The sequence below is a fragment of the Euleptes europaea genome, chromosome 3 (assembly GCF_029931775.1).
Source record: "Euleptes europaea isolate rEulEur1 chromosome 3, rEulEur1.hap1, whole genome shotgun sequence".
NCBI lineage: Eukaryota > Metazoa > Chordata > Lepidosauria > Squamata > Sphaerodactylidae > Euleptes > Euleptes europaea.
This window is the reverse complement of record NC_079314.1, coordinates 111,771,491-111,793,129: the sequence shown is the minus strand read 5'-3', so window position 1 is coordinate 111,793,129 and position 21,639 is coordinate 111,771,491. Positions and strand designations below refer to the sequence as shown.

Sequence of the window (21,639 nt, the reverse complement as noted above, 5' to 3'; positions counted from 1 at the left end):
TGATAGAGATGAGTTCCCCTGGAGAAAATGGCCGCTTTGGCAATTGGACTCTATGGCATTGAAGTCCCTCCACTCCCCAAATAGGATTGCCAACTGCCAGGTAGTAGCAGGAGATCTCCTGCTACTACAACTGATCTCATGGTGTCCTTCCCTCATGGTGGCAAGATGGAGGATCAGGCCTGTGTGTGAGAGGAGAGTGAAAAAGAAGCAGGAAGGAAGTTTCCCTAAGAGTAGCAATCTTCATGTTAAAGGGATAGTTCAGAGCAGTAGAGAAAAGGATGTCCTTGTGTCTTGTCCCCTCTATCTCTCTGACTCACTAGTCAAGTCCCCCTCTGGAGTCTGAGGTAAGAGACAGCATAAAGTCCTTCATCGCCAACACTTGGTCTGATCCAGCATGGCTTTTCTTATGTTCTTATGTATTAACCAGGACCGACCCTGCGTAGCTTCTGAGATCTGATGAAATCGGGCTATTCTACTCTATACCAGACCATATCCTGATCTTTCTGAATACCCTCCTGATAACTCTTAGCGCTAGGGAAGCCAGGAATGCAAAATAGAACATTAAATCACCGCAGGAACTTCATTTTGATGGAATCCAGGAAGATATAACATTGCTTTTCTCAGTGTTTTATTTCTTGCGAATAGACAGCATTAAAGTATTTCGTTACCTGTGCAAACTTTCACACAGATGTCTTTCCTTGTTCCTTTTGTTCACAGAATGTGAAAGACAGGTTGGATCCTTGATGTGGGTGTTTGTATTGGTGGGAAACATCATTCGAGGAGTCGGTGAAACTCCCATCACCCCTTTAGGCATTTCATATGTGGAAGATTTCGCAAAATCCGAAAATTCTCCTCTCTACATTGGTAATCTTTCAAATGCCTGAGTTTAGTAATATATACCGCTATGAAAATTAAGTTTGTATAAACCTTTGATTTCCTGGGCTTCCTTTAGAAAAGAAAGGCAATATATAAGTGTAATTAAAAGAACATATTTGGGTCATTCATGCTGAAACTACATTTAAGGGCGGTAGGCCTGACCTTTTAAATCCTGGTCTGTCTCGGTAAAAGGTGGGGTTGCTAGCTCAAGGTTGGGAAATACCTGGAGATTTGGGGGATAGAGCCCAAGTAGGGCAAGGTAACCAGATACAAAGAAGTATTTCTTCACACAACGCATAGTTAAACTGTGGAACTCCCTGCTCCAGGATGTGGTTATGGCTGCCAACTTGGAAGGCTTTAAGAGGGGAGTGGACATGTTCATGTGGGGAGAGGGCTATTCATGGGTATTGGTAAAAATGGATACTAGAAATGATGCATACCTATTATCTCCAGGATCAGAGGAGCATGCCTATTATCATAGGTGCTGTGGAACACAGGAAGGATGGTGCTGCTGCAGTCGTCTTGCTTGTGGGCTTCCTAGAGGCCCCTAGTTGGCCACTGTGTGAACAGACCGCTGGACTTGATGGGCCTTGGTCTGATCCAGCAGGGCTTTTCTTATGTTCTTAAGGTCTAGGGAGGGGAGGGACTTCAATAGGGTAGAATCCAATAGAGTCCACCTTCCACAGAATCTATTTTCTCCCGGTGAGCTGATCTCTATTGCCTGGAAATTAATTGTAATCCCCCAAGCCAGTGTTGGCAACCCTAGATACTACTGTATACTACCTAGGGTTGCCAGCCTCCAAATGGTGGCTGGAGATCTCCCGATATTACAACTGATCTCCATGCGTCAGAGATCAGCTCACCTGGAGAACATGGCCACTTTGCGAGGTGAACTCTATGGCATTATGCCCCATTGAAGTCCTTCCCATCTCCAAACCCTGCCCTCAGGCTCCACCCTAAAAATCTCCGGGAATTTCCCAACTAATGCTACCTGAAAATATTTACATACAGCTTTAAAAAGCACGTGTTCATGTTTGTGGCCTCACTGTGACCTCTAGACAAACGAGTTTTGTGGGAGGATGTTTCTTTAGGAGGGAGGGCAGAAAGTTTTGGTGCAAAGGTTCAGTGTGTATGGATGGTGGAAACAGGGAGGGTGTGAAACTACAGGGCCAGTTCTCCCAGTTTTAGTTTTTGGCCACCAGCTGTGCATTTTCTTTGCCTATTTTTAAATATACATACTGGTTTTCCACTGAAATTTGCGTAAGAGCAGCTTGCATTGCAGTTAGGGTTGCCAACCTCCAGTACTGCAACAAAAATAAACCAGCACTAGTGCATAGCCTACATACATCACTGGTGAATTATTCTTTTGAACCTCCAGGTACTACCTGGAGATCTCCTGCTATTACAACTGATCTCCAGCTAATAGAGATCATTTCTCCTGGAGACAATGGCTGCTTTGGCAACCCTAATTGCAGATGAAACATCATAAAGGATCATCAATTAAACATCCAAAATCAAATTGAATAATTTTAATACTACAGGTTTCAGATTTGAATCCCTGAACTACTAACATCTGCTTGGAAAGCTCAATGTTTATTAATTGTAATAGGTGTGCAAAGAAGAAAAGTTCAGGACAATTTGGATTTGAGTATATTGCACCTGAAAATTTTCAGGGTTCCTGAATTTTTTTTGTGGGGAGGGAAGTTTATGGCGTCTCAAATGGAAGAAAAATGGGGCCCCATAAAATTGGAATCCCTGACCCTGTCTTTACCAAACCCGGGAGTTCTTCTAGGGGGTGTCACCAGCTGCTATGCTGCAAATTGGGTGCCCCTGTCTTAATAAACAGCACCCCCAGAACCCTTGAAAGATTCCTCATAGGCTATAATGGAGCAGGGGCAGGATTTAAACTTTATAACCTTCCATTTGTGGGGGGTTAAACTTGAAAGCCTTTACAGCCTTTTTTGAATAAAAATGTTTTGACGAGTTTTATGTGCTTTTTTTCTTTCCCTCTTTTAGGCTGCCTACAGATAGCGACTGTCCTGGGCCCGCTGTTTGGTTTAATGCTGGGTTCCTATTGTGCACAGCTATATGTGGATGTCGGATTCATAGACCTAGGTGACACAATTTAAACTGGCAAAATCTATAAGCATTATTCAACAGGAAGATGGTTCATGTCACTCAGATTTCCAATGGTAATAGCCAGTGGTCAGCTGTAACAGGCACTGTTTTCCAGTCTGGTGTTTGGCTATATTCTAGAGGTTGTGAGGTTCAAAGGTACCAGGAAGGGGTCATGCCTAGGATTGCCAGGTCCCTCCTGGCAACCGGCAGGAGGTATTGGGAGGCGGGTACAGGGGGTAGCGATCTGGGTCCCTGCACGATGACATCACAATGCGGAAGCGCCAGCATCACACCATGGGGGATGCTCTACCACTTGCCCAAAAACTCTCATGGGGCTCTCCCCATGGTACTTCCACTTCACACCGGAAATGACATCATCAAGTAGGGACATAGATCGCTCGTGTCCCTTTCTGCCAGCCTGCTTCCACCCACCGAACACATGAGTGTCAGCGGACAGCAGCAGGAAACCCCAGGAGATTGTCCACCTTTAGCGAGCACCTGAGAACTTAGCAGCAGAGCATGAGAGCACTGCAATTTAAATGAGGTATTTTTTAGTTCAAGGCTCAGTCTCTTAGCCACTGGACTACTGCTGCTCTCCATGGACTTATTCTGTATCAGGCACCATCCGATTTCAGATATTTGTTGTTTGACAGAGCCCTCTGGCTTCTACTTTATTTCTTTCCCAGAATTCAGATTTCTTCTTAGCAAAAGTAATGCAGGTTGGTTTGCTCAAATAGCCAGCAAGAGATGATGTAAACCCTGAGAATAACCAATTACTTGGCTCTATTCTCTCCAGGATCAGATGAGCATGCCTATTATATTAGGTGCTGTGGAACCCAGGCAGGAAGCTGCTGCAGTTGTCTTGTTTATGGGCTTCCTAGAGGCAACTAGAAGAGCCCCGTGGCGCAGAGTGGTAAGCTGCAATACTGCTGTCCAGGCTCTGCCTATGACCTGAGTTCGATCCCAACAGAAGATGGTTTCAGGTAGCCGGCTCAAGGTTGACTCAGCCTTCCATCCTTCCAAGGTTGGTAAAATGAGTACCCAGCTTGCTGGGGGTAAAGGGAAGATGACTGGGGAAGGCACTGGCAAACCACCCCACAAACAAAGTCTGCCGAGTAAACATCGGGATGTGACATCACCCCATGGGTCAGGAATGACCCGGTGCTTGCGCAGGGGACCTTTACCTTTTTTTTAGAGGCACCAGGTTGGCCACTATGTGAAAGACTGCTGGACGTGATGAACCTTGGTCTGATACAGCATGGCCTTTCTTATGTTCTTATGTTCTCTACTAATTCCTTCTCTTCCCTGCCTTTTCTGTTCAGCGGATGTGATGTTGAGTCTCCTTGATGCTCGCTGGGTAGGGGCCTGGTGGCTGGGAGTTATGCTATGCGCTGGGGTGAACCTCCTGGTCGCCATCCCCTTCTTCTTCTTGCCCAGGACCCTTCCAAGGGAAGGAGAAAAAAATGATGTCAATTTAGGAACCAAGGGAAACAGAACACTGCTGCAAAGGGAAAGCGTGAGTGAGGCCAACCAGAACATAAGTGAAATTGCCAAAGGTAAGCATTAAGAGAAAACTCTTTCCCTTATAAGAGGACAAAGGCTCCTTAAAAATGATACACAACCCTGTGAAGGTCCTCCATCTTATGGTCGCCAGTAGGGTTGTGCAATAAATAAATAAATAAATAACAATAACAATAATAATGGGTAATCCTTTTTAAAAATTCTCCTGGGGAGTATTTTTCGAGGTGGAGTCAAGAGACTACCTATTCAACTGATTCGGTGATCAGCTATCTGGCTTTGGCTTTGAACACAGGAAGCTGCCTTAAACTGAATCAGACCCTTGGTCTATCAAAGTCAGTATTGTCTACTCTGACTGGCAGCAGCTCTCCAGGGTCTCAGGCAGAGGTCTTCCACATCACCTACTTGCCCAGTCCCTTTATCTGGAGATGCTGGAGATTGAACCTGGGACCTTCTGCCTGCCAAGCAGATGCTCTACCACTAAGCCACGCCCCCTGGCTTTATTCCCAGGTTGAACAGAACAGATTTTTATTACGGCATTGCCATTCTAAAAATACTTGATAAAATTGTCCACAGTTCACAATTGCGCATTAATTTAAAATACAAAAATACAAATCCATTAGATTTTACTTATCCCCTAATTTAAAATTAGACCCATCCTTGAGGAAACCCTTGAAAGGGGAACTTTAAAAGCTATTGCACAGAACCTAGCTGTGGCTAAGGTAACCAGTTCTTTTTCCCCCTCCAGAAGTGTCTGCAGTATTACTGATTCTATGGGCTCTCTAGGGCCCTTCAGTGAAGGGATTATTCCCAGGTTTTGGTATTTGGTAAAACTGAAACTTGAATATTGCCGAAATGGCTAATTTCGGGTTTATTTTCGGTTCGGGTTTATTGATGTGCACAACCCAGCTCACCAGGTCTCCTCTCCCTCAGAACTTCAAGCAGTCCAAGGAGGATTTGCACCCACAGATCTGCTCATTAGAAGGAGCAATGTGTGAACAGACATGTCATCTTTTGTATGCTGCCTTGAATTAAGGGTACCAGGCCTGTGCATGTTGGGTTTTTTTGTCATGCATGGTAGGCTGATTCACAGTGAGCGAGGCCAAAGACAGGAGAGAAAACTATTCCTAAATGCCTAGTTTGCAACATACATGTTAGAGTGGTTCCTCAGTGGAACAGGCTTCCTTGGGAGGTGGTGAGCTCTCCTTCCCTGGAGGTTTTTAAGGCTAGGTGGCCATCTGTCAGCTATGCTGATTCTATGACCTTAGGCAGATCATGAGAGGGAGGGCACCTTGGCCATCTTCTGGGCATGAAGTATGGGTCACTGGGGGTGGGGGGGAGAGGTAGTTCAGAATTTCCTGCATTGTGCACGGGGTTGGACTAGATGACCCTGGTTCCTTCCAACTCTATGATTCTGTTTCGAAGAGCCTGATCGAGGGGTTGTAAGGTGACCACAAATAACACTTCTTTTGGTTTCACTTCCAGATTTCATCCCGTACCTGAAACGTCTTTTTTACAACCCAATTTATATGCTTTTTATATTAATCACAATGCTGCAGTTTAGTGCTTACATCGGAATGATTACTTTTATGCCGAAATATCTGGAGCAACAATATGGGATATCTGCATCAGATGCCATCTTTTTAATAGGTAAAGGAAAGAGATGTGCTTGAAAGTAGGTGGAGTAATTGTAAGCTTTTGGGCTTGTCCAGAGGATCAAGGCGATATGTTTGACATGTTTGACCAGCATGAGGACGTACAGTCAGAGAAGTTGCCTATGGGAATTCAGTTTTCAAGCCTGTCGGGCTCCAGTTTGGATCTGGACCATGGTACATGGGGAGAAGGAGCATCTGCCTCCCTCTCCAGACTGTTTTCCAAACCCAAAACGATGCCGAGGGAGATATTTGTCCTATTGCTGGCTGCTTGGGAGCTGATGTGCACCCCCTGGGGCCCCTGCAGGTGAGGAACATGGTGTGGGGAAGAAAGCTGGACCTAGGGTTGCCAACCTTGTTGTGACCCAAAATTGTCTATAGAGTCCAATGAAAGACAATTGAGAGGAGGTTGATTGAAACTAACAGCTCTTTTATTGATCAAGAATAGAACCGGGTGTGCACCTCCGCACCCAGATGGCAGGCGGGAGATGACACCCCCCCACAAGAGGCAAGTAGTTAGCTTTATAGACTTTAGGCAACTACGTATTACGTTAAAGGTTACTTTACAAACATGTGAGAGTCCATTCTTCATTGTCTTAGCATTAACAATACATATTGCAGCAGTCAGCAGTTCCCAAGCACTAGCGCGCCTATCTTGTCAGTTTCACTAGTCAGTTACAGACTGTACTTTCCTTCAGATAAGAGAGTTCCCTTCATTTGCGAACAGGAAAGGAGGGAGGGAGAACTCCAGCCCGGGAGAGGGGAGTCTGAACAGGAGATGCTTGCATGACTGTGTGTGTGTGTGTGTGTTCAGGCACTTTAGTGAAGGTTTTTTTGGTGCTTGGTGCTTGCGTGTCTGCTTATACCCGTGTGCATGTGAATGCTAGGGACTATTCACATGCACTTCAACCTCCAGGTACTAGCTGGAGATCTCCTGCTATTACAACTGATCTCCAGCTGATAGAGATCAGTTCACCTGCAGAAAATGGCCCCTTTGGCCACTGGACTCTATGGTATTGAAGTCCCTCCCCTCCCCAAACCCCACCCTCCTCAGGCTCCACCCCAAAAACCTCCCGCCAGTGGTGAAGAGGGACCTGGCAACCCTAGCAATTGATTATGTTATCACCTTTCCTCCATACCATGATCTAATCCAAATCAGGGCCCCACGTGCTTAAAAACTGAGTTTCCACGGGGAACTCACAGCTGAGCTCTGGATGTAAGTCCCCATAGTGATTCTGTGTCAAACATGCCATGTTGTTTGGCCCTTAGCAGAAAGGATTTGCAAAAGGTGAGGAAGTGTGCTGTAAGAGAGACAGCATGGTGTAATGGTTACAGCTTTCAACTAGCCTCTGGGAGATCTAAGTTTGAATCCCTACTCCTCTAGGGAGGTGTTCTGGATGACCTCAGGCCACTCCTTCTCTCTTAGACTAACTTACAGGGCTGTGGTTGTTCACATAAAATGGAGAGGGTAAGACGACCCTTTCAGCTGCTTAGGCAAGAAAAACAGGGTATAAATGTTGAAATAAAGAGATAATAATGCGGCAAATGAATGAGCAGGGTTTTATAAAGGTGAGGAAGAGCACCACAGCACTGATGAAGAGCATCACAGCTTTCAACAGCGTAGAAGCTCCATTTCCATCCCAGGCACCGCATGGAGGTTGGCAACTCTAGGAGGTGGTGATGTCTGTGATGTTGCTATGTCACTTCCAGGAAAAACCTGGAAAAGACATAGAGTAGTTCTAGGAATCTCTGGAAACCATAAGGTAAAACTGACATAGCGGGAGACCGGGAAGTCCTAGTGTAATGGACAACTGCATTCGAAAGAGTTGTCTCAGTCATGACTGACAGAAAGTTCGAACAGAATTCTGAGAATGGGTCTGGGGGAGAGAAGTGAACAGACAGAGCTTGGAAACACCTGTGTGAGCTGTAAGCTGTCTGGTGGAGGACCTCAGCTGTGAAAAGGAGCACATTTTGGGTTTTTGAATCAGGACAGGATCCATAACCAGTTATCTAGGGAAAATAGCTCTAAGGTCTTTAGAGTGATTCCTAAGAGTTTAATGGGAGATAGCTCTGGTGAAATGAGTGATCCCAGGCCAATTTAAGAGATAAACTGGGGAAGCATGTTAATGTTCATAACTCTTACAAATAAAGAAATACTGTGTAAAAGAAACTTAAGTTTAAGAAACAAACCAGAGACTGCCAGGAGAAAGCCCTCTCAGTAGAAAATAAAGATTCAAACACTTGTATGTGAAACACTTTTGATACATTGGGAAGTACAATATATCACTTGAACCATCTCAGACTTCTCAGTTCCATTATTCTGTCACCATCTACATTTCCTGTTGTTAACCTGACTTTTAAATCCTACACAAAGAGACAAATTACTTTGAAGTTGTATTTCAAAAAGCCTCTCAAGTGCCAAATATTTCTGACCATCTTATTAGTCAAAATAACCCCTTCCATCATACCTAGCAAGCATGAGGACTAGAAACATACTTTTTTTAAAAAAAAGTATAACCTGTGATTCTTGGGAATCCATCAGGGCTGGATTAGATAATATATTCTGCTAACAGAGGCATAACTGGAGAACATATTATTTCATCCAGCCCAGGATCTTGTCACAGGGCCAAAGGCATCTCAGTGGAAATATTTAGTGGTGTTCCTCAAAATTTACAACAGATTTCTACTTGGCTAACATGTGAACGTTTGCTGCAGCTTTGGTCCGTTAAATTATCTTGGATGCAACTGAAACCAGATTTTTGCTTCTCTCCCTCCCAGCGGTTTACAATCTACCAGTTATATGCGCTGGATATTTTTTGGGAGGCTTCATGATGAAGAAATTCAAAACCAGCACCTACAAAGCTGCCCACATCGCCTTTTGGAGTTCTGTGGCTGAATATCTCATCTACTTCTGTGCCTATTTCATGGTCTGCAAAAATTCATCTGTTGCTGGTTTAACGATCTCCTATGAAGGGTACATGTCCTCTCTTGGATAATCCTTGTAGTGCCTGTAAATGACATATGAGAATGAAAATGTTTGAGTTAAATGTTATCAAGTCACTCTGACTTATGGTGACCCCATGAATCAATGCCCTCCAAAATGTCCTGTCATGAACAGCCTTGCTCAGGTCTTGCAAATGGAGGGCTGTGGAAATAGAAATAGAAATTCTTGAACAATTTCAATTTTCACATGGTCCACCTTGTTGAGTAATTCCCCAGTAGCCATTGCTTTTGTCTTCTTGATGCTTAGCTGTAATCCTGCTTTGGCACTTCCTCTGTTAACTTTCAGCAGTAGTCATTTCAAGTCTTCACTGTTTTCTGCCAGTAATGTAGTATCATTGGCATATCTCAAATTGTTAATGTTCCTCCCCCAATGTTCACTCCACCTTCATCTAAATCTAATCCAGCTTTCCGTATGATATGTTCTGCATATAGATGGAAGATACAGGGAGATAAAATACATGAAAATACATTGTGAAAAAAAGGAATAGAACAGTTATCTAGTGATGGGGAAGATCAGGACTAGATCTTGTTCCGCCCATTGGATTTTTGGGGTTTGCCTTTTCTGGCTTCATTAAGATCCTAGTTTAAAATGTCAAATTGCAAAGAAGTCTCAAAGCCCTCTATGTCTGCCACTAGGGTTGCCCTCCAGGTACTAGCTGGAGATCTCCTGCTATTACAACTGATCTCCAGCCAATAGAGATCAGTTCACCTGGAGAAAATGGCCACTTTGGCAATTGGACCCTATGGCATTGAAGTCCCTCCCCTCCCCATACCCCGCCCTCCTCAGGCTCCACCCCAAAAACCTCCCACTGGTGGTGAAGAGGGACCTTGAAACCCTATCTGGTACACTTTCAATGGTACCTTCAGGAGCATACTGGGGCATAGGGAACTGCTTTAGTACTTGCTATAATCCTCTTGGAAATGAAAAAAGGCCAAGGTTGCCAACTCTGGCTTGGGAAATTCCTGGAACTTTGGGGTAGTGCCACAGGTGGGTGGAGTTTGTGGAGGGGAGGGACCACAGCAAAGATGTGATGCCAAAGATTTGGAGCCAAAATTTTCTCCAGGGGAACTGTTCTCTGTCGTCTGAATATCAGTTGTAATTTCGGGAGAATTCCAGGCACCACCTGAAGGTTGGCAACCCTAATCAAGGCCTCCCTGCCACAAATAATGCCATCAAAAGCACATTTGCAAGCTTCTGTATAGTCTGTGCCCTTATTGAACTGTTTGGGTTAGGGGTGTGCATTTGGGTATACCCAAGCCAAAATTATACCTGAAATTAGCTGGCAAGTCTTTAGGAGCCCCACAACATGGAAGTATCCCACGTCTAGGTTATATGTAGTGTTGCCAACCTCTGGTGGTGGCTGGAGATCTCCCGCTATTACAGCTGATATCCAGGTGGCAAAGATCAGTTCTCCAGGAGAAAATGGCCACTTTGGCAATTGGGCTCTATGGCATTGAAGTCCCTCCCCTCTCCAAACCACTCCCTCCTCAGGCTCCACCCCCAAAACCGTCAGGTATTTCCCAACCCAGAGCTGGCAACCCTAGTTATATGATCAACCACTGAACTCCTCTTTAGGGGGAAAAATGTGTTTCGAGCTTATTTCATTGCTTCATGTATTCTTGATCACTTTTCTGAATATTTTTTCCCCAGGGTAGAGAATGTCTCCTACTCGGAAACAAGGTTATTTGCAGAATGTAACAGCCACTGTGGGTGCTCGACCAAAGTGTGGGACCCTGTTTGTGGAGAAAATGGAATCGCATATGTTTCGGCATGCCTTGCGGGATGTGATGTGATGAATAGAACTGGGAGAAATACAGTAAGGATTTGATTTAGATGGAGGTAGAGTGGCACTTGGACTGCAAACTGCTGCTATAGTGGATATAGTGGTTTAAAGCTTTATAATTTATTAGTTAATTTGTTTAATTAAACATTTAGAATCAGAATCAGATTTATTAGTGCGGCATATGCTAGTAAAACATTGGTATCATCTGTACATGAGGTAAAAGATAGATAGATAGATAGATAGATAGATAGATAGATAGATAGATAGGTAGATAGGTAGGTAGATAGATAGATAGATAGGTAGGTAGATAGATAGGTAGGTAGATAGATAGGTAGATAGATAGATAGGTAGATAGATAGATAGATAGATAGATAGATAGATAGATAGATAGATAGATAGATAGATAGATAGATAGATAGATAGATAGATAGTTTATTTGCGGCCCTTGGCCAGATAAAACAAGATACATGGACTAAAATGGTCTTACCAACAAAGGTTAAGTCTTAAGTCACTTAAAAAAATAAAATAAATAACAAACAAGTTACATCTGCCATTTGGACTAAGAGACTACTCTGTGGCAACAAATTTTCATTGCAGCCATACAAAATTTTGCTACCTGAGAGGTGACTGAGGGATTATCTCCTTGTAGGAGCTTTTCTATCTTTTCTCTTTCCCTATCAAGTCCCATTCCATGAGGTAAAAGATTACATAGATTTTAAAAAGAAAATACCTGGTTAAAATTCTTGAATAATATTTAAGAAACTAAAATTCACTAAATATTAAAAGAAAAATTAAAAAAAAAATCTAGTTGCCATGACCCAACTTTAAGCAGCGGACTTTATATGTGTCTGCTACTCAGATTTATGAATATGGTGAATCCATTAAAATATTAATGTCAATTACAAAATAGAATTAAAATATACAGTATCTAAAACTATGGGATTATTTAAACATTTATATTCCGCTCTTTCTGAAAAGGACCTAACTTGAATAACAAGAAAAAAATACATATTAACCGATGAATATTGTCAAGTCACAGCTGACGTATGGTGACCCTGTAGGGTTTTCAAGGCAAGAGATGTTCAGAGGCAGTTTGCCATTGCCTGCCTCTGCTTAGCAACTCTGGACTTCCTTGGTGGTCTCTCATCCAAGTACTAACCAGGGCTAACCCTGCTTAGCTTCTGAGATCTGACGAACTCTGGCTAGTCTGGGGGCACAGAGCATTACCCGAACAAAATTTAGTCACTTCCTCTACACATGAATTGGGACGTCCCTTTCCATTAGACTGGGGGAGGGGATTTCCAGTATCTCCCCAGAGTTAAATGCAAGCTTGACATCCAAGTGCAGTATTCTTGAGTCTGTAACTCCACTGATATTTCCTGGATTTAGGAGCAACCCACAATTGATCCTGACATGATTTCAAACTATTTTTTGCAGGTATTTGGAAACTGCAGTTGCATCCCAGCTTCGGGTTTTCCATTAGGAAACAGGTCAGCAGTCCTGGGCCAGTGTGGCAGAGAAGAGGCGTGTGGCACCATGTTATACTACTATTTAATTTTGTCTTTAGTTTGCTGCATAATTTATTCATTTGGAGCCATGCCGGGTTACATGGTCCTAATAAGGTATGCAGGATAAACACTGTTGGTTTTTTTTTTTTTAAGGCCAATGAAATTGTTGTTGTCATGAAAAGTGGCATTTGTATCCTCTGCTTATAGTTGAGCTTTATATTTCAGGGCATGTTTTGTCAATTTAGGAAGTCGGTTTTCTTTTTTTGCATAATAACGGCTTGTGCATGAGAGGATGGTTTTTCAGTGCTCCTGCTTTGGGATCATGGAGTGTGCAGTGTGTGTGTGTGTGTGTGTATGGGGGGGTTTCTGTGGAAAACAGCCTTGCAATCACTCCCAGATGTAGGGGGAAAAAAAACAGAGTCCAGTATTTATTTATTTATTTTATTACATTTCTACCCCGCTCTTCCCAACCTGAAGGTCGGGCTCAAAGCGGTTCAGAGTAGTACCTTAAAGGTGCTCAGAAGGTCAGGCTCAGAGTAGCACCTTAAAGTTCAGCAAGATTTCTGGGTAGATGGTTTCAGTGGCTATCCATGTTCGTCAGACTAGAAGAGCAAGCTTCTAGTCTAGTAGTGCCTTAGAGAGTCTAGGGTTGTCAGCTCTGGGTTGGGAAATACCTGGAGATTTTGAGGGTGGAGCCTGAGGAGAGTGGGGTTTAGGGAGGGGCAGGACTTCAATGGGATATAATACTATAGAGCCTACCTTCCAAAGTGGCTATTTTCTCTAGGTGAACTGATCTCTGTCACCTGGAGATCAGTTGTAATCCCAGGAGATCTCCGGCCACTACCTGGAGGCTGGGAACTGTAGTAGAGACAATAAAATTTTCAAGCTATATTCCTTCGAGAGTCCAAGCTCCCTTCATCCAGAGTTGTAGGTTAGAGGTAATATCCAGCCCATTAATTCCAGGCCCTCCAGGTATTTCTACACTTCATACAGTTCTGAGGAAAAGAGTAGGGTATCATCAGCAAACTGATAACCCTGAACTCCATGTCTTTGACTGATTTGTCCAAACGATTTCTTTAAACAGCAGGTTTGCATCTACATATATCCTGGGCTGCATCCAGATGATGAGGATACTCCATTCCCCTGTTATCCTTGCAGCAAATGCCAAAGCCATTTGCCTTTGCAATGGAGCGTCCGAATATGAGTTTTGTCCATTGACTCTTATAGCTGCACAACAAAAAGAGCTACATTGACTTTTAAAAACCCCTTAAAACGGAAGATTCGGAAGAACTAGTAGATTATGACAATGTATTGTTATAATGTTATAGCTTTGGACACCATGGTGGAGAAAAACCTCCACATGGATGCAGCCCTAGTTAGAGGGCCAGGATCGTCTGTGGGGACTTGTTGAGCATTCCCACTGTGGCCATTTATGAAGGGCTAATTCTGATGCTCGCCCAAAGCTCTTTTTTTAAATGCGACCTTTAAAATGCCTATTCACGGTCCCAATGCAAAAGGAGAAATTCCACCACCCCCACTCGCCTGCTCCTTCACTCCTTCGTTTGCATAGCTAAGCGGCGGCTGTGATTTTTCATGGTTCCTTCAGTAAATGCTTCGGAGCGGGGGCAGAGCATATACAAAAGGTCGCGTTAAAGGGGCTCTTAAGAAATGCAAAGCAGGTATGCGCCGGCTTCGCAGTCACTTCCTAAATGACCGTTTAGCATGAAAAACTAAAAAAAAAAGTTTTTGCAGGACACTTCAGCCTGGAACGCGCTGCTAATTACCAAGCATAAATAGCCACTGTGTCATGTATGAAACAGCAATCAAAAGAACATTTTGTTTTAAAGAGATGCACATAAGAATACAGGTGCATCAGAGCAAGCTGCCTTAACTGGAAACCATCCAACAGCAATCAGATGCAAAAAGCAAAGGGAAAGAAGTACTTCATTTATTGGTTTAATATGGAATGTTCTTTTTACCCAGGTCTCTAAAGCCTGAGGAGAAATCCTTTGGGGTGGGACTCCACACCCTGGCAGAAAGAGTGTTTGGTAAGTCACTGTCACTTTAAACTGCATTTCAATAACAATGAGAGAAACAATACCTTTTTCCTTGTTCATTGAGAGTTGGTGCTGAGGAAAGGCTGAAGGACTTGGGAATGCCCAGTCTGGAGAAGAGGAGGTTGAGGGGGGACATGATTGCTCTCTTTAAGTATTTGAAGGGCTGTCACTTAGAGGAGGACAGGGAGCTGTTCCTGTTGGCAGCAGGACTTGCAATAATGGGTTTAAATTATAGGCAGCAAGGTATCGGCTGCATATTAGGATTTGTTTTTTTTCACACTATGAGTAGTTCAGCAGTGGAATTGGCTACTTGGGGAGGTGGTGAGCTCCCTCTCACTTTCAGTCTTCAAGTAGTGGCTGGATGAACACTTGTCAGGGATGCACTAGGCCAGGGGTGGGGAACCTTTTTTTCCACCAAGGGTCATTTGGATATTTATAACATCATTTGCGGGCCATACAAAATTATCCACTTAAAAATTAGCCGACCAAGCCCCAAGCAGTCAGCGGCCCCAGATGACCCCCCCCCCAGCACAGGCAAGCAAGCAGGCATCCAACTAGCGGTACACTCGCCCACCTGGTGACACAGGATGGTCTGTTGCATCAGTAGGCGTAGCTGTCCAGCTACACACTGGAGTTGCTCCTGCTCCACATGGTTGGGGCCGGATTCTACAGCCAGCTCCTGCTATCACATTCTGGCCCTGCCCTCTTTAACCCCTACATTGTCGCCACTTCCATCCCCAGCCCTCTTATAGTATAGAGGGAATACGTTTCTCCACGGCCCAGGTAGGAAAGGTTAATACAGTTCCTTGGGCGATCCAAGCAGCTCATAGCTAACGACTCTTCTGCAAGGGGGGGGGGAAGGTTCATTTTCTCAGCTTTTCTCAGTAGCCGGCTCAAGGTTGACTCAGCCTTCCATCCTTCTGAGGTCGGTAAAATGAGTACCCAGCTTGCTGGGGGTAAAGGGAAGATGACTGCAGAAAGCACTGGCAAACCACCTCGCAAACAAAGTCTGCCTAGGGAACGACGGGATGTGACGTCACCCCATGGGACAGGAATGACCCGGTGCTTGCACAGGGGACCTTTACCTTTTTTATTTCTCGGCAAAACAAACTTACATCCGCCTTGAATAGAGGCTATTCCTGTCTGCGGAAGGGGGCAGATCACCAGTCTTAGATCTTTCTGAGCTAGAGATCTGCCAGGACCCACGAAAGGCCAGACCAAATGATTTCGTGGGCCTTAAACAGCCCCTGGGCCTGACGTTCCCCATCCCTGCTCTAGGCTGAGCCTGCATTGAGCAGGGAGTTGGACTAGTTGGCCTGTATGGCCCAACTGTATGATGCTATGATTCAGGATGGTGCTGCTGCACTCGTCTTGTTAGTGGCTTCCTAGAGGCACCTGGTTGGCCACTGTGTGAACAAACTGCTGGACTTGATGCCTTGGTCTGATCCAGCAAGGCCTTTCTTATGTTCTTATGTTCTAATGACCCTGGATGTAGACTCCCAAATTGGGTGTAAGAATGCTTCTGAAATCCTTGCCATACAAATTTCTCCCTAGGGAGCTGCAAATTATGTCTGTGTGAATGAGGCCAACGTCTTGGGTCCAAATTCACTCTGGGGAAACCACACACAAGAGAATTGCATCGAACATCTCCTGTAAAGAGGCCCCAAAGACTGTATTTTAATGGTGTTTTATCAATTGATATCCTACTGCCCTTGTACTGTGAGATCACACTTGGAATACTGTGTACAGTTCTGGTCACACCTAAAAATGGATATTACAGAGCTTGAGAAGGTGCAGAAAAGAGCAACCAAAATGATCAGGGGACTCAAGCAACTGCCCTATGATGAGCGGTTAAAACGCTTAGGGCTGTTTAGCTTGGAAAGAAGGCGGCTGAGGGGAGACATGATAGAGGTCTATAAAATTATGCATGGTTTGGAGAGAGTGGACAGGGAGAAGTTTTTCTCCCTCTCCCATAATACTAGAACGCGGGGTTATCTGCTGAAGCTGGAGGGTGAGAGATTCAAAACAGATAAAAGGAAGTATTTTTTCACACAAGGCATAGTTAAATTGTGGAACTCCTTGCCCCAGGATGTGGTGATGGCTGCCAACTTGGAGGTCTTTAAGAGGGGAGTGGATATGTTCATGGAGGAAAGGGGTATTGATGGCTACTAGTTAAAATGGATACTAGTCATGAACTAGAACCTATTCTCTCCAGGATCAGAGGAGCATGCCTATTATCTTAGGTGCTGTGGAACACAGGCAGGATGGGGCTGCTGCAGTCGTCTTGTTTGTGGCTTCCTAGAGGCATCTGGTTGGCCTCTGTGTGAACAGACTGCTGGACTTGATGGGCCTTGGTCTGATCCAGCAGGGCTTTTCTTATGTTCTTAATTGATGCATATAAATCCAAAGGAAGGGGAAGATGCAAATCACCTGAAAGCTGTGGCAAACTGTGCATGATTTAATTATGAAATTAACTTTGAAAAGTCATGTTAAACTATAAAGAATGTGAGATAGAATGCAGTGCAGACTAATTGCAGAAAAATATAGCAATAGAGAATGGGTGGAGATCCCTGTGTGACTAGGTTTGCCTTCACCCCACATAGAACTGGATCCCACTGCACTTATTCGGATGCGGTTTTTGCACCTTGACAAAATTGTAACAGATTGACAGTGCAATCCTAACGAGTTGCCCCAGTTTAAGCCCACTGAAGTGAGTGGCCTTAGACTGGAGTCACTCTCTTTAGGTGAGCCCTATACGAGTCCAACATGTGGCAAGCACGCTGAATCACATCCAAAAGGACAAAAAGAGCATATCAAATCATGCTGTGAACATGCAGTTTCAGGGACTTTGGCACTGATTATCTTAAGCAGCAGAACAGAGAGTTACAAAAAGCACTAAAACAATTCTTTCTGTCCCATTTAGCTGGAATCCCATCACCCATTTGTTTTGGAGCTCTGATAGATAGCACCTGCTTGAAATGGGGGACCAAGAGCTGTGGGGGAGAAGGAGCATGCCGAATGTATGATTCTGACACGTACAGGTATCTGTTCTACTACTCCCTCTGTTGCTTTCCAAAAAATGTCTTGATACTATAGAGCAAAGGTACCCAACCCTTTTGATCCTGTGGGCACCTTTGGTGGTGGGCGCGCCCACAAAATGGCTGCAGAAGTAGGTAGAACCAACCATGAAATGGCTACCACGGGAGGCAGAGCCAGCCATTGGGTTGCTATTACAATTTATCTCCAGCCAATAGAGATCAGTTCACCTGGAGTAAATGGCCGTTTTGGCAATTGGACTCTATGGCATTGAAGTCCCTTCCCTACCCAAAACCTCACGCTCCTCAGGCTCTGCCCCAAAAACCTCCGGCTGGTGAAGAAGAGGGACCTGGAAACCCGAATGATATAATAAGAATAAGGAACATGTTCCGTCTGCATACCAAACACCAGCAAAGCACTTGGGACTTTGGCATGCTGCCCAGAGTAAAGAAATGCATTGGTTTATATAGGCATACCTCATTTTTATTGGACTTCACTTTATTGTGCTTCGCAGACATTGCATTTTTTTTACAAATTGAAGGTTTGTGGCAACCCTGTGTCACGCGAATCTATCGGCACATTTTTCCAACGGCATGTGCTCACTATGTGTCTGTGTCACATTTTTAGCATTAATGTATTTTAATTAAGGTATGTACATTTTTTTAGACATAATGCTATTGCAAACTTAATAGACTACAGTATAGTGGAAACATGACTTTTATATGCACTGGGAAACAAGAAGAAGAAGGAGGAGGAGGAGGACATATGAACATATGAAGCTACCTTATACTGAATCAGACCCTTGGTCCATCAAAGTCAGTATTGTCTACTCAGACCGGCAACGGCTCTCCAGGGTCTCAGGCAGAGGAGGAGGAGGAGGGTTGGTTTTTATATGCCGACTTTCTCTACCACTTCAGGGAGACTCAAACCGGCTTACAATCAGCTTCCCTTCCCCTCCCCACAACAGACACCCTGTGAGGTGGGTGGGGCTGAGAGAATTCTAAGAGAGCTGTGACTAGCCCAAGGTCACCCAGCTGGCTTTGTGTGTAGGAGTGGGGAAACAAATCCAGTTCACCAGATTAGCCTCTGCCGCTCATGTGGAGGAGTGGGGAATCAAACCTGGTTCTCCAGATCAGACTCCACTGCTCTCCAAACCACTGCTCTTAACCACTACACTATGCTGGCTCTCTTAAAATTCATGTGACTCGCTTTATTGCAATATTCACTTTGTCGTGGTGGTCTGGAACCAAACCCGCATTATCTCCTAGGTATGCCTGTACACCCTTTTGAGCCCATAGGAGATATAACAAATGTCAGTCAAAAATATACCATACCCAGGAATTCCAAGAGGATGTGGATGTGGGGAGGGGTGCACATGTCATATGAAATTTATGTCTAAGCCCCTTGCCCTATCTTAAAGAACGTCAGGTCTCTGTCAGGTCACCATCAAGGATAATCTCTGATACACATGAAGCACACGACGCTGCCTTATACTGGATCAGACCATTGGTCCATCAAAGTCAGTATTGTCTACTCAGACCAGCAGCGGCTCTCCAGGGTCTCAGGCAGAAGTCTTTCACATCACCTACTCACATAATCTCTCTAACTGGAGATGCCGGGGGTTGAACCTGGGGCCTTCTGCATACCAAGCAGATGCTCTACCGCTGAGCCATGGCCCCTCCCCTACTGGTGTCTCTTGGATGTTTAGACTTTAAGGATGGGACAACTAGGCTCTGGAATGTTTGGAATAACTTCACCAGAGGGCAATTGCAAAACATAGCATCCTTGTATCTCACAGAAGTATATTTCCAATGGCTTCAGGGAAGGAGAGCCAAAGATGAGAATCCCAAAGAGGATCCGCAGAGAGAAAAAGGCCTAGTTGCTGTACAATAAAATCCTGCAATAAGCGCTTAACATTTTCTCTACTCCAAGCCTGCATCCACAACGTGGTGATTTAACGTGGCAATAGAATATTCAAGGGGTAGATCCAAGTCTGCCACACTAACCACTACACCACTAGGGTTACCAGCTCCAGGTTGGGAAATACCTGGAGATTTTGGGGGCAGAGCTTGAGGAGGCAGGATGTGTGGAGGGGAGGGACTTCAATGCCATAGAGTCCAATTGCCAAAGCAGCCAGTTTCTCCAGGTGAACTGTTCTCTATCGGCTGGAGAACAGTTGTAATAGCAGGAGATTTCCAGCTACTACCTGGAAGTTACCAACAAAATTACAGCAACTATGACCAAAAAGCAAGTCTCAAATTAAATGTAATTGTCTACTCAAATACATATAATGTTACTAGATTCATATATTCATAGTTTGGCTCAACTAATAAAACAGATGCTCCAAAATCAAAGTCTATGACAATCCAAGCTGGTAGTTGAGCTGAACTGTGAATATATGAATCTAGTAACATTATATGTATTGGAGAAGACAATTACATTTAATTTGAGACTTACCTTTTGGCCACAGTTGCTCTAATTTTGTTGGTGATTTCCAGTTTTCAGCACTAGTTTGTGTTTTTTCTAGCTACCTGGAGATTGGCAACACTATAAACCACACTGGCTCTGAAACAAGCTTTGGGATGCTGCGGGGCATTTGTATATATCGGCACAGAGTGGGAAGTTGGCAGAGAATGGAGAATATTGGCAGTTCTTGGTTAATGCCATTGAAATTGCATTCCAGATTGCTGTATCTGACTGTGCCCGCTGTCCTCCGTGCGGTATCCTACATCCCTTGTGTGGGCATACTCCTGATTTTAAGGAGACAGTCTAAGAACGTGACCAGCGGAAACCTGGAGATCGAAGCCAAAGAGGAGGAAAATGGATCGGCTGAACAGAACGACATCGCAGATGCTCAAAATTGTACAAGTTTACCCCTAGAAGTAATTGATCATGTAAACATGGACTCCAATAAAGACTGAAATGGAAGGCTGTACACCTTAAACCAAGGTGATGACGGTCATTATAAGCCAGGGTGAAAGTAACGTAAATTTCTTACTGGTTCGTTCGTTCGTTCGTTCGTTCGTTCGTTCGTTCTCTCTCTCTCTCTCTCTCTCTCTCTCTCTCTCTCTCTCTCTCTCTCTCTCTCTCTCTCTCTCTCTCTCTCTCTCTCTCTCTCTCTCTCTCTCTCTCTTCAAATGGCAGATGTCTATGGGTGCCTATTCTGTGTAAATATACCACATCAAAAATGAGACAGCTCCTCCCTTCTATTTATGCAGCCTTTGCAACAGAAAGGAGAGTTATGGATGCTTTGTGGGATCAGGGTGGGTGGGTAGAATTACAGGAGCAAGCCCATGGGGAAGAATGAAAAACCATATAAACACAGAAAAGGGGGCAAAGAGAGCAAAATTGTAAAAAGGTTTAAGTAAGGGCAGATTGGGAGGGGAAAACAGCACTGGAATAGAGCCAGCTTGGTACAGTGGTTAAAAGTGCTGGACTAGAATCTGGGAAACACCTGTTCGAATCCCCACTCTGCCATGGAAGCTTGCTGGTGACCTCGGGCCAGTCACCCACTCTCAACCTAACCCACCTCACAGGGTTGTTGTGGGGATAAAAAAGAGGAGAGGTGAACGACGTAACCTGCTTTGGGTCCCCGTTAGGGAGAAAGGTGGGATATAAATAAAACAAATAAGAATAGGGCCCTGCCCTTCCGCAAAGTAGAGAGGAAGCCTGCCCAGCCAGCCCCAAAGCAGGAGGTCAAGGTGTATGGCTTTGTGCCATGGAAACTTGTTAGGCCAGCCATGTCCTACGCCTGGCCGGCCTAGAGCTCGAATGAACCTATATCAGTATCAAAATTAACAAAAACCGCTAACATGACCACATGAAGCTGCCTTCTACTGAATCAGACCCTTGGTCCATCAAAGTCAGTATTGTCTACTCAGTCCAGCAGCTGCTCTCCAGGGTCTCAGGCAGAGGGTCTTTCCTATCACCCACTTGCCTAGTCCCTTGAACTGGAGATGTCGGGGATTGAACTGGGGACCTTCTGCATGCCAAGCAGGTGCTCTACCATTGAGCCACGGGCCCTCCCCAACTTGCTGTTGTGTCTCCAACAAATCGTACCAGTGGATAATCTCAACAAAAAGACTGA

General features: G+C 44.5%; 1 protein-coding gene across 1 annotated transcript in view; it reads left to right on the top strand.

The window, feature by feature from the left end:
- The window catches only part of LOC130474915 (solute carrier organic anion transporter family member 1A2-like), a 35,552-nt gene extending 15,079 nt beyond the window's left edge, over positions 1–20,473 (top strand). The window contains exons 6-15 of the mRNA XM_056846606.1: positions 718–864; positions 2,893–2,991; positions 4,317–4,550; positions 5,998–6,162; positions 8,943–9,138; positions 10,819–10,984; positions 12,389–12,573; positions 14,443–14,507; positions 17,440–17,557; positions 20,236–20,473. Of these exons, the coding sequence (XP_056702584.1) occupies positions 718–864; positions 2,893–2,991; positions 4,317–4,550; positions 5,998–6,162; positions 8,943–9,138; positions 10,819–10,984; positions 12,389–12,573; positions 14,443–14,507; positions 17,440–17,557; positions 20,236–20,473 (1,613 nt within the window). The remainder of the gene's footprint in view (positions 1–717; positions 865–2,892; positions 2,992–4,316; positions 4,551–5,997; positions 6,163–8,942; positions 9,139–10,818; positions 10,985–12,388; positions 12,574–14,442; positions 14,508–17,439; positions 17,558–20,235) is intronic.
- Positions 20,474–21,639: the final 1,166 nt, after the last annotated feature.